The 10,965-nt window shown below is 40.1% G+C and overlaps 1 protein-coding gene across 2 annotated transcripts; it reads left to right on the top strand.

The window, feature by feature from the left end:
* Window positions 1-6,307: 6,307 nt before the first annotated feature.
* LOC139971666 (complex I intermediate-associated protein 30, mitochondrial-like) lies at window positions 6,308-10,916 on the top strand. 2 transcript variants are annotated; one of them, XM_071978329.1, is made up of 4 exons: window positions 6,308-6,448; window positions 7,621-8,138; window positions 9,314-9,499; window positions 10,087-10,916. In XM_071978329.1, exons 2-4 carry the CDS (start codon window positions 7,698-7,700, stop codon window positions 10,288-10,290), a joined length of 831 nt encoding a protein of 276 aa, XP_071834430.1. In that variant the 5' UTR covers window positions 6,308-6,448; window positions 7,621-7,697; the 3' UTR covers window positions 10,291-10,916. The 2 variants fall into 2 exon arrangements, with proteins under 2 accessions (XP_071834430.1, XP_071834431.1); XM_071978330.1 differs by lacking the exon at window positions 6,308-6,448 and adding an exon at window positions 6,509-6,532.
* The last annotated feature ends 49 nt before the right edge of the window (window positions 10,917-10,965 follow it).

Here is a 10,965-nt window from a genome sequence, read left to right as displayed (position 1 = left end):
CTTAATTGTGGGGTCATTGTGGGGTAGTTTAGTGATATGAAAGATTAATTGACGCCAAACCTGAGTGTCATGAAACATCCCTCAATATAAATGCATGAATGACTCAAAGGTTTGTGTTTGATCAACTACATCAAAGGTAAAAATGGGTGTTTCAATCTTTCATGATAGGGATGCGGCATGAAAGACTCACTGCCAAACATGAGGAGGGCTCATGAAGCTGGGCCCATATACTTGCATATATTTTTAAAACCCAATGATGGTAAACGTGAGTGTTTAAGACTATGAAGGAAATACGAGTATTCCGAGAATGGAAAGACTTGTAACATGAAAGACTCATTAGGCCGCGAGATTTTTTTCCCCAGCGCGGTAAAGGCTATCATTTGCATACCTCGCTTCTCATTGGCTGTGTCTTGCACTTTTGACGCTGAATTGGGAAGTTCTTGCTTACGCTATGCGTGTATGTATTAACATGAACATACATGTGCATGCACGCAGTGGCTCGTGATTCGCATACACGTACTGTATGAACTGGCGACTGTCTTGAGACAACTTTGTTAACAAATTTGTTAAAATTTTTTTTCTTTGCTTTTGCGCGGACTTGTTTGTGTATATTTACATCCATAAGTAAAACAACACTGCGACTATGGACTGTGAGTGTACACGTCTCATTGAAGATGACTGTCCTTCTTTGAAGGTAATGATTACTTAGGTTGATGATCCAAAGCTGAAAAGCCAATAAATCGAATAAGTTAGTTTTGACAAGGGTGCAAGTGATGGTGGAACTTGCTGTACAGAGTACTGCGATGGCAATGTACGCAGATAAGAACCAGGCGTTTGCTTGCTTCAAAACTGCTTAAAAACATTGGACAGCTTGACCGTTTCTGGTTGACTATTTACTTGAGATGCTTTTAAGTTTAAACTGATAGACTCTTAATTTTGAGCATAGACATTGATTTGATTTTCAAAATTATGACCCTTTGAAACGGTTTATTATGACCCTTTGGCACGGTTTTCAGATAATATAATACGAAAGATATAGGCCTAGTATTTAGTCATGCATGTTAGTAAAGTACCACTGCCACTGTGGATTATATAGTTATTGAACACATAAATTGTCTTACGTTTATATTATATGGTGATTTTTTTTATCATCTTGAAACTGTTTCAGTTTGATTAACTTCTTTCAGCAACATAGTTGTGCGATGCATAACCACAGACCCTCTACACCCATATGGCATAACACACCGACAAATAAATGAACTCTACTCAAACGCGTACCATTGTACAATCTGCTGCTAGACTGTTTTCTTTTTTGAGGGTAGCAAAGTGGCCTTGGGAAATGTGATGAGCGATTCAGTGCAGCAGCTGCTAGTTGATTTTGTAATGTATCTTATGTATGCGGACCCCAGCCAATGGGAAGCGAGGTATGCTAATCTTGTCCTTTACCGCGCTGGGAAAAAAAATCTCGCTACCAGGCCTGGGGGTTCACGAAAATTCCTTCACATTACCATAACTCCAATGAGTGGATTTCGAAAGTGTAAATGCCTGTGACATGAAAGACCCAATGCTAACCTTGAAGGTTCGTGAAACATCCTTCAATATTCTATACTCCAAGAATTAAGAAAAATACAAATAAAATTACAAGTGTTTAACCAAGGACTAAAAATTAAACATGAGTGCTTCGCAAAGGACTCGGTGGTAACCATGACTGTTTCACGAACCACTTTTAACTCGCAGCGTTAACTGCGAAATTTGGAGTCGGCCAAGTTAAATCGGATTTTCTGTAGGTTTTAGAACACTCGTCAGAACGGTACTTTGCAGGATTCAGTTTTGGCGCTGAACTATCAAGAATGTCCAATCGAGGCTGCAAGCACCTTCAAATACGGCTTATCATTGGCGCAGATCAGTCTTGGATAATGGTGGGGACGCGTGTCTGTTCTCTGATACTATCTAAGCGGAGCGCGACCATGGCTTCGCGCGTAGCGTACAAGAAATTTTTGGCAAATACTCCTCCCAGATCGCCGGAGACAACATTTCCCAGACCCAATGATGCTCCCATACCTCCTTAAGTTTTAGATCTCATGGCTTAGGAATTTAGTTTGGGGTACTAAATGGGCGTCTGCAGAAAAAAATCATGGGACAAAAATTCCAAGTATACTTTTGTATACGATGGGTATGGGGTCCTCTCAGAGAAAACAATTATATATAGACTGCCGCAAATGCGATTTCCGTCCTATATTTAACAACTGTGGATAAATATAATAATATGAGAACTAGTGATAATTTAAGTTACATCGATGTATATAAATGTTGCTCCTGCATGCTCGTAAGTCGTATATTCATTTTAGAAAGCTCATACGTCTCACAGTACGATGAAAAGGGTACTCTAGTGTAGCAGGTTGTAAGGCCCAGTTTATTCTTACTTCAGAGACATATAATTAGATACATCCAAATACTTTCCTTCCAAAATGTTATCTTCTCAAAATATTTCCCGAAATTCAACTGAAAGTGTAAACACCGCAGGACGTGAAGCTAGCTCAAATTGGCAACACACAGTGTGAGTTGTTAACGATTGTTTTGTTCTCACTCAGTCCGTTTTGCTGACCACAATTTACCAGTCTCGTGTATAGATTAACATGTTTCACATGATTGAATGTGTTAATCTTCAGCGGAGAAGTCACGCCTAACAGCATGGGCGTCAGCAGGTTTCAGAAAGTGAGGGGGACACTATACTATCTAAGCGGAGCGCCACCATTGGTTGGCGCGTAGCGTACGAGAAAATTTTGGATACATAAGACCCCCTAGATCGCAGGAGACGGCCTTCCTGAGTCGTTTTTAGTTACATCAGAACCAGATCTGTGAGGAGAAATTTTGTCTCACAAAACTAAATTCCGACAGAAAGTACTGGTAGAAAGATGCCGTTCTGACACCAAGGGAGACGAATTACACAGCGTCCATCTCAAACGAAATATTGAAAAAGTGGCGCCGTCACCTCCGGGATGAGTGGAGTGGTATATATAATACATGCATGTAGGTGCGAGACGTCAGTTGTTATGTGCCCAGGTACTTTAATAATAATCAGAAAAAGGCACCGCGCAGAGCGTGTGTAGCGCCTAGCCGGCACTCAACAATAAAGATCTACCATATCCGGCGAATACATGTACCCCTATTCGTCCGTCCAGTCCAAGGGACTGGAGGTAGTGATATGAACATAGTAACTCATCACCATCTACCTGTATGGCTTACCTAATCCCTTGGAACCCATACAAACAACATGTGTGCAAGATTCAATACACAATACCCCCCGAACGAATTAAATGGGCAGATTTAGGATATTGGGAGAATGGGAGATAAATGACGGTGCAAGTGATAGATAGCAGGGGCCCAGGGAGTCCAGATTTCTTGACCTTAAATAGAAAATCGCGCATATGCATGTGATTTTTTTTAATAACTGCTCTGAAAAGTGGGTGGGACAAATGATATGATATCCCCTCCACTTTTGAAAGTGGGGGGGACATGTCCCCCCCGTCCCCCACCTGTTGACGCCCATGCCTAACAGTGCCAATAGTAATAATTCTCGTCTTTTATAGCATATCATTTGCACAATGCTGGATCAAACTGCGCCAAAGTTCAATACAGGGGAATTTGAAATGCAGCGTTTGGTCAAGACAAATTGGTGGGAACACGGTATCATGTCCCACCACTGAAAAAGTTGGTGGGGACGCATCCCGCTGTCCCCACCAGGGTCTGCGCCCATATGCGACTTATCCACTTATGTAACCATCGGATGGTTGCTCAAATTGTACCAAAATCTGAAAATGTCAATAGCAATCAGTGTAGAAATGTACTGCATTGGCGGCTATCGTTTTGAATGGGGAGGGGGTGATGGTTCACGTACCATCGAGCTCTTATTATCGATAATGATGTGTTTACAAATTTTACCTGGTTGCCATTTTTAGCCGACATTTGTATTGAAAGGGTACTTGTATAGCGCGACCACGGCAACTCGCCTATATAATTTATTAAAACAGTTGATACTTGTAACTGCAGACTAAAGTTATCATTTATCGTTGGTCGACTGTACCGACTGTACAGCAACAATAATTCAAACGTTTACAGTTCAACATACATCTCTAGCCTATTTCGTTTATATTGATTTTGTTTAATCAAATTAATATATGCATAAAGTGAAGACATTTTAGATTATTCAAAATGTCTTAATTAATTGTGGAAACCTTTAGATTATTCACGATACCTATCAGGGGCGGATCCAGGGGGGGGCCGGGGGGCCCGGGCCCACCCTTTTTGAAAATCCTGATTTTTTTTTTTTTTGATTGTTTTTTCCGCGTTCGAGGGAAAGTGCCCCATGCGTGATCAGTGGCGTAGCTACGGGGGGCCTGAAATTGCAGACATGAGATCCATATTTTCAGGCTAGGTACATGCTGCTTAGAATACTCGGGAAGTGCCGTTTCCGGCCATCTGGGGGGTTTGTAAAGCCAAAAATTTTCTTGTACGCTCCGCGCCAACCGATGATGGCGCTCCGCTTAGATAGTCTTACGTTCAGGCGCGGCTGGACCAGTCAGACCCCCCCCCCCCCCTGTCACAAATCCTGCATCCGCCCCTGATATGTCATTGAATATTCCACAAAACAACTTTTTATGTCCACGAAACTGTCGAAACATGATTTTCACTACTGGTAGAGATATAAAATATTGGGAATTCTGAATTTCCTGCAAACATGCGGCTGTGCCTGTTCAATACTCACTACTGTATCGCCTTAAAAAATGATGAGTGGAAATAGTTTCTCCAGGACCGTATCGTATCGTGGGTATCGAGTGCGTCTGATATACGAACGTACGTAGTACGTAAGTACGTACGTCTATGATGATATGCACTGTACTGTACTGATAAAAACATAGGTGAATTACACTCCATGGGAGTGTCAACTGAGCACATTCCGGTATAAGAGTGAATTTCCACTCCATTGGAGTAAATCTTAACTCCTAATAGAGTTATATTCACTCATATTAGGAGTGAGGGTTAACTCCAATAGAGTTAAATTTTACTCTTAATTTGAAGTGCGCCGAGTGATCACTCCAATGGAATGAAATCCACTCATTTGTTTTTAGAGTGTTGCTAGATATATGAAGAAGAAATTTACATACCAATACATGTTATCGGTCATCGATTGGCACAAAAAGCCAGATTCTGATGACAGCTGCCTCAAGAAACCCAATAAATGGCCTAATAAGCACCGAGCCATCAATGTGGACCATTACCGAAACATCGATGCGTGTTAGTCTTCCACCCCCTTCCTCTAATGCTATTTAAGTCCACATGTGGGCATATCCTGCAAATCTACCGGTAGCCCACAGGGGTTTGAGTTGGGAGAAAGGCCTTGACAGCTTGAAACGACAAATGATGCCAACTTCCCTCAAGTTTAAAGTCTGGCTGAGTTGGCAAGGCCAGTCAGCATGAAAGAGAAAAAACTTTTTTTGCATTTCTGTCACCAAAGTTGCACATCATTTTGGTTGCTATTTTGCCTCACAGGTGCCATCTCCTGCGATCTGGGGGGTGCTGAAATCTCAAATTTTCTCTGTACGCTCCGCGCCAACCAAGGTGGCGCTCCGCTTAGATAGTAAACTCCGCCCCCCCCCACAAGAAAGAACAGCCCCCCATGCCCCCCCCCACTCAAAAAATCCTAGCTACGCCACTGTGCGTGTAATTTTTTGTAAAATAAATTTGCAAAAAGAGTACACCATCATTCTGATAAAGTGAAGGTGAGAGGGGCACTCTGACTGCATCAATAGTCTCCATCTGGAAGGGGGCATCCAAGATGAAATGGCCTGGAGTAGCCTGGTAAAAAGTAGTTTTCATCACCACCTACTCCCCAAAGACGTAAATCCCAGCTCATTGCTCGAAATTGCAAATATATGCCCGGCAAACCATGAATACATGATTTATTGGAAATAAATTTTACTCCAAACTTTCACGAAAAGTAGCACCAGATTGCACCGAGGACCTCCATATTTTGTGAAATTTTCCCAAAGGGGAGGGGGCACCCACTCCCCTTAGACCCCTTCCCCAGGACGACGATTAGGCATTTCCCATCTGGGCCCCCCCTTCGGCGAAATCCTGGATCCGCCACTGCCTATTATTTTGGAATCGAATTGATAAAATGACGTAACCAGGTAAGATGAATAGCAGCTCCATGGATACATTTATATTTATCATGATATTAATAGTTCAATGCAAAAAATGCAACTTCGCAATGTAGTGGCGCTACATACAAATAGCAACCACTCAGTGATAGTCTACGAGTTTAATCAATCTGATTTATTTAACTCGATGGTGATAGTAACAAGAGGTGGAAACGTGCAAAATTGAAACTCTTTTCGAAAGATTGAACTTAGAGTGAACTAACATAAATGCCAGGAAGTGGAGCGAGGTACGAATATTCCGTATAATGTACCCAAAGCTCATATATGACAGTTATAAGTACTCTTCAGAAGACCAGAACTTACGTAAATAGGCTAGTACAGACAGGTCTAATCAATTATTGCATGCATTGACTGAATTCAATTCTGTTGGGGTCTAGTTCCGCGATAAAATTATCGCTGATTTTGTGTGTACGGAGTTGCAAGTTGTAATTGATAGCATACTGTACCTATATAGTTTCTATAGCGCCTGAGGTATTAGATACATGACACATAAGTCATATTAACAGGATTCTCATCGAAATTTTAAATTTTGCGTAGTACTACAAACATTTCTACACACAGCAGATAAGCGAACAGGATCTTAGCAATACAACTACAAGGCATATTGGCTGCGCGAGGCTGCAGGCATTCGTTAGGGCTAATTTGAGCTATTCCAGTGGCAGTAGGATGACTCAACGACTGTATGTAGCATCAAAATTGGCCCTAAGTTAGACAATAGACACATATCCATTGGCTTACTTACACTTACAGTCTGTAGACACAGACATCAGAAGGGGCCTATTAGTTTAGAGACCCAAGGATCAGGAAGCCTTTTAGTAGCTTATTTGAGACCCTATCCATGTTAGATCGACTATCATATACTATTAAGGCTACCCTATACTGTTTTCATTCTCATGGAATTATTTGTTCTGTATCACATCACAAAATGTTATGTAAAATGTTTAATTTGCTATACAAGAGCATAGTTTTTTGATACAGAACATATCTTATATTTTATAAGAGGCAGATTTCAGAGTCTTCAAAACTGCTACACAAATGATGCCCTGATACTAGCTGCAATAAAGCTTGGGCTTAGCCTATATCCAACATTAGGAAACAATGTTAACGACATATTATATTGGATTTACACAAATTAGTATTATAAATTATACACAATAATTATTCTTAAGTTTAGCAATAGTCTAGATACATTTAGTGAGTGTTCCTAATGTCATTCAATTTGTATGATCATACAGCAGGTATCAAGGACGAGTGTATTTATCCCAAGCTATGCATCGGAAATCACATATTGAAGTACTGTACCCTCCTGCTGCTTTTATGTTTGTGTTTTGGATGGTAATGCCCAAAGGAATGGCTGTACTTTGGCACTGAATTTGTCTTTCTTTTTTATATCTTCCAGAGAAGGCCTATGCCAGGAGCTGTCACCTGATCTATTGATCTAACTTTGAGTGTCAAGTTGTCTGATACTTTATTCAGATGATGGCATGTGTGAAGTACCAAGGCTTGTGTCGACATTTCATTCTTCATTCAGGTGTTCTTAGGACGATACCTGTAGCACATGCCGGAACTTTAAAAACATTGCATCGGTCATTTTCTTCAGAGGAAAAGGAATCCTTTTATGGTTCCTTGACCAGAAATTTTAAACTTATGACGCAAGAGTTTGTGACAAAGTTAAAAAGCCCTAATATAGATACTATGTTTGATAGATCTAGAGTCCTGTGGGAATATAAGGGTCCTGAAAGTTTGAAGGAATTCAAAGTTGTCACTGATGCCACAATAGGTGGACAGAGCACAGCCAAACTTGGTATCAGCAGGAACAACAAGTTACTCTTTACAGGCAACCTAAACACAGATGTTCCAAAGGATGGAGAAACAGTCCGTAGTGGTTTCTGTACTTTAAAGACTCTTCAACAATTTGTGAGTAATATTTACCAATGTTATTTAAAAATGTGTTATCCTAATAACAAATCGCCATTTCACTGACCAGTATTATAATCACCATACAGTGTATTTATCCATGTATTCTCTGTTGATGTTGCAAAATGCATTCACTGTTTACAGATGTATCTATCCTCAGTGAAATATTAAGTTTTTTGTTAAGTATATATAACTAATATGATATGAATTTTAATATATATAATGTATAAAGTAAAGTGTGTACAGTATAAGTCACTCGTAAATTGCTAGGTAATTACTGAAACTTGCATCACAACTGGAAACTTGCATCACAATTGGAAACTTGCATCACAATTGGAAACTTGCATTACAATTGGAAGCCTCCATCACAATTGGAAACCTCCATCACAATTGGAAGCCTGCATCACAATTGGAAACCTGCACCACAGTTGGTGCATTGGTTTTAACTTAAAGTTCCCAGAATTCAAATCTTAATCTCCAGAGAGGGAATAATGTTCCTTTTACAATTTATCATGCATGAACAGTAGTTGGTTTAAGACTTCCTTGTCCAGTCAATTGGAGAAGCAGTGGAGAGAATAGAGATAATTGAAGGTTCTAGTTAAATCCTGATTTCTAGCCATTCTGATCATTGTCGATATTCTATTCCCCCCCCCCCCTCCCTTTTCCTGCTGACATAAGATGATCCAGTTTTGTTACAAGTGTAACTATAACAATAATATTAAAGGGGACATGTATATTTGTGTTAGACATAACTGTCATAAATAACTTCCCCCAAACACTGGCAGTGAGGCTAAATCTTATAGCACTTGAAAGATATCACAGATTTAGTGTCATGGCTGGAGACTTGATCAAGTCTAAATATGACATCATCTACCCATATGTGCTGCAACCTTTGTTTCATTTCTTTTCTGTATAACAATTATTTTCCATAATGGAGGTGGATTTTGCAAATTTATGTGAACCTCTTTAATATGACCTAATGATGGCATGCTCCCAGCCTCCCAGACACCACTGGTAGAGTAGGATATTTCACAAAGATACTCTATCTGTCAAACTAAAGATGATGGCTGTGTTTGTGCCCACTTTCAAAAAAAGAACATTTATGTGAAGAGATGCAAATATTTAGGAAAGTTTTCAACTCACTCCTTCTTTTTTTGTTGGCTTCTGTCTAACAGGGTTCGTTTAATCGGAAGGTCGAAATAGACCTCACACCTTTCACTACGTTACATCTACGGCTGAGAGGCGACGGAAGGGCCTACATGATAAACATGTACTGCAACAGTTATTTTACTCTGACGCATGATGATGTCTGGAGTTACTTCTTGTTTACTAGAGGAGGCCCTCATTGGCAGAATGTCAGTGTAAGTCAGTCTCTCATCTATGCACGGGTATTGTAATCTACGGTAGTGTTTGGTATAACCTTCAAAAGGTTGGGGGTGTTTTCACTGCTTACATAATTGATTGTGACAATGTGGCACACACAAAAGCAGTTAAGACAATTTCGGTTTAGTTAAAGTTCCTGTGCTCTTGGAGCTGCTCAGTCATACTGTCATACTCAGTCATAAGTTGGGGGCAGGGCCAAGATAGGGAGCCTGAGGGTCATTCCCTGCCAAGTGTGCTTGAAAGAATGGAATAGAACACATAAAAGTGGCAACAAAGGGATCTCAACAGAAAGGTGACCTTCTATACAATATACATATATAGATATATATGTATGGCAATGTTCCACTTGTTATTCCAATAGGCTATACATTACCTTTTATACTTATTACATCCTACTAGCCATTTCTGATTCCTGAGAAGATTGAAATTTGCTGACAAAATTATTGGAATGCCTTGATAAAAAAAGAAAAACTGTAATTGACCTTAGCCTCAGTGGCATAAACAGGTTTGGATACTGGACGATTGAGTTTGTTTTCATAAACAATCGTTATTTTCTTCTTTACAGATACCTTTTTCAAAATTCTTCCTATCAAGCCAAGGTCGCGTGCAAGACAAACAAAGTCCCGTGGATTTAGAGCGGGTTACTTCCATTGGCCTGACCATGGCAGATGCCGTCAATGGCGAATTTTCTTTGGAACTAGGTTCTATACACGTGACCTACGATGCTACAGAGAGCGAGGAATTTGTCTACGAACGTTACCAAACATAGAACGATAATGTTTCATTGAACATTCGGTACAGCGAAACACCTTGTGGAACAATGCACGATGACAGAATAACAAAACCAAAGGCATTCGTCAGATATTTGATGCGGATAATTTACCAGTCAAGTTGGTTAAGAACATGACAAATTGGAGTCTCATTGGCTTACTTAGCTTCGTTTTTGTAGAGTTCTTAAAGACGTAGAAATGGTGGGATCAAGGAAAGGAACTAGTACAGTGATGGAGGATCATTAGTGTAGTCTGATTATGCATACTGTACATCAAGTCAGTTTTACACAAATAAATACAAACAAATCAAGAATGGTCCTTGTATGTCATGTACCTTCCCCAGGTTAAAATGTCTCCAGAATTTTCCCTGGATTTCATGTATCTGTAATCACTATAAGGGTCCTCGGAACTGTCCCCAAATTTGTGGAAAGTCCCTGAATATTTAAGTTGTACATATTTGGCTTTCCATGCCCAAAAACAGCTTGAATGTAAATTTGTAGGTTTACAGCCACAAATTTCATTCACAGATAGAGGGCGACACAGATCATTTAATTCTCTATTACGTTCACTTTCTAATCACCGTTTGGCATTTACAGAAAGATAATAAAGAGTTCCAATTACTTAAGTACTTTGGCCCTTGATTTTTATATTGGACAAACGCTCGATTCTGGAAG

This window comes from Apostichopus japonicus, chromosome 8 (genome assembly GCF_037975245.1).
Source record: "Apostichopus japonicus isolate 1M-3 chromosome 8, ASM3797524v1, whole genome shotgun sequence".
Lineage (NCBI taxonomy): Eukaryota > Metazoa > Echinodermata > Holothuroidea > Aspidochirotida > Stichopodidae > Apostichopus > Apostichopus japonicus.
Note: the sequence above shows the minus strand (reverse complement) of the source record. Positions and strands in the feature narration are given on the sequence as shown.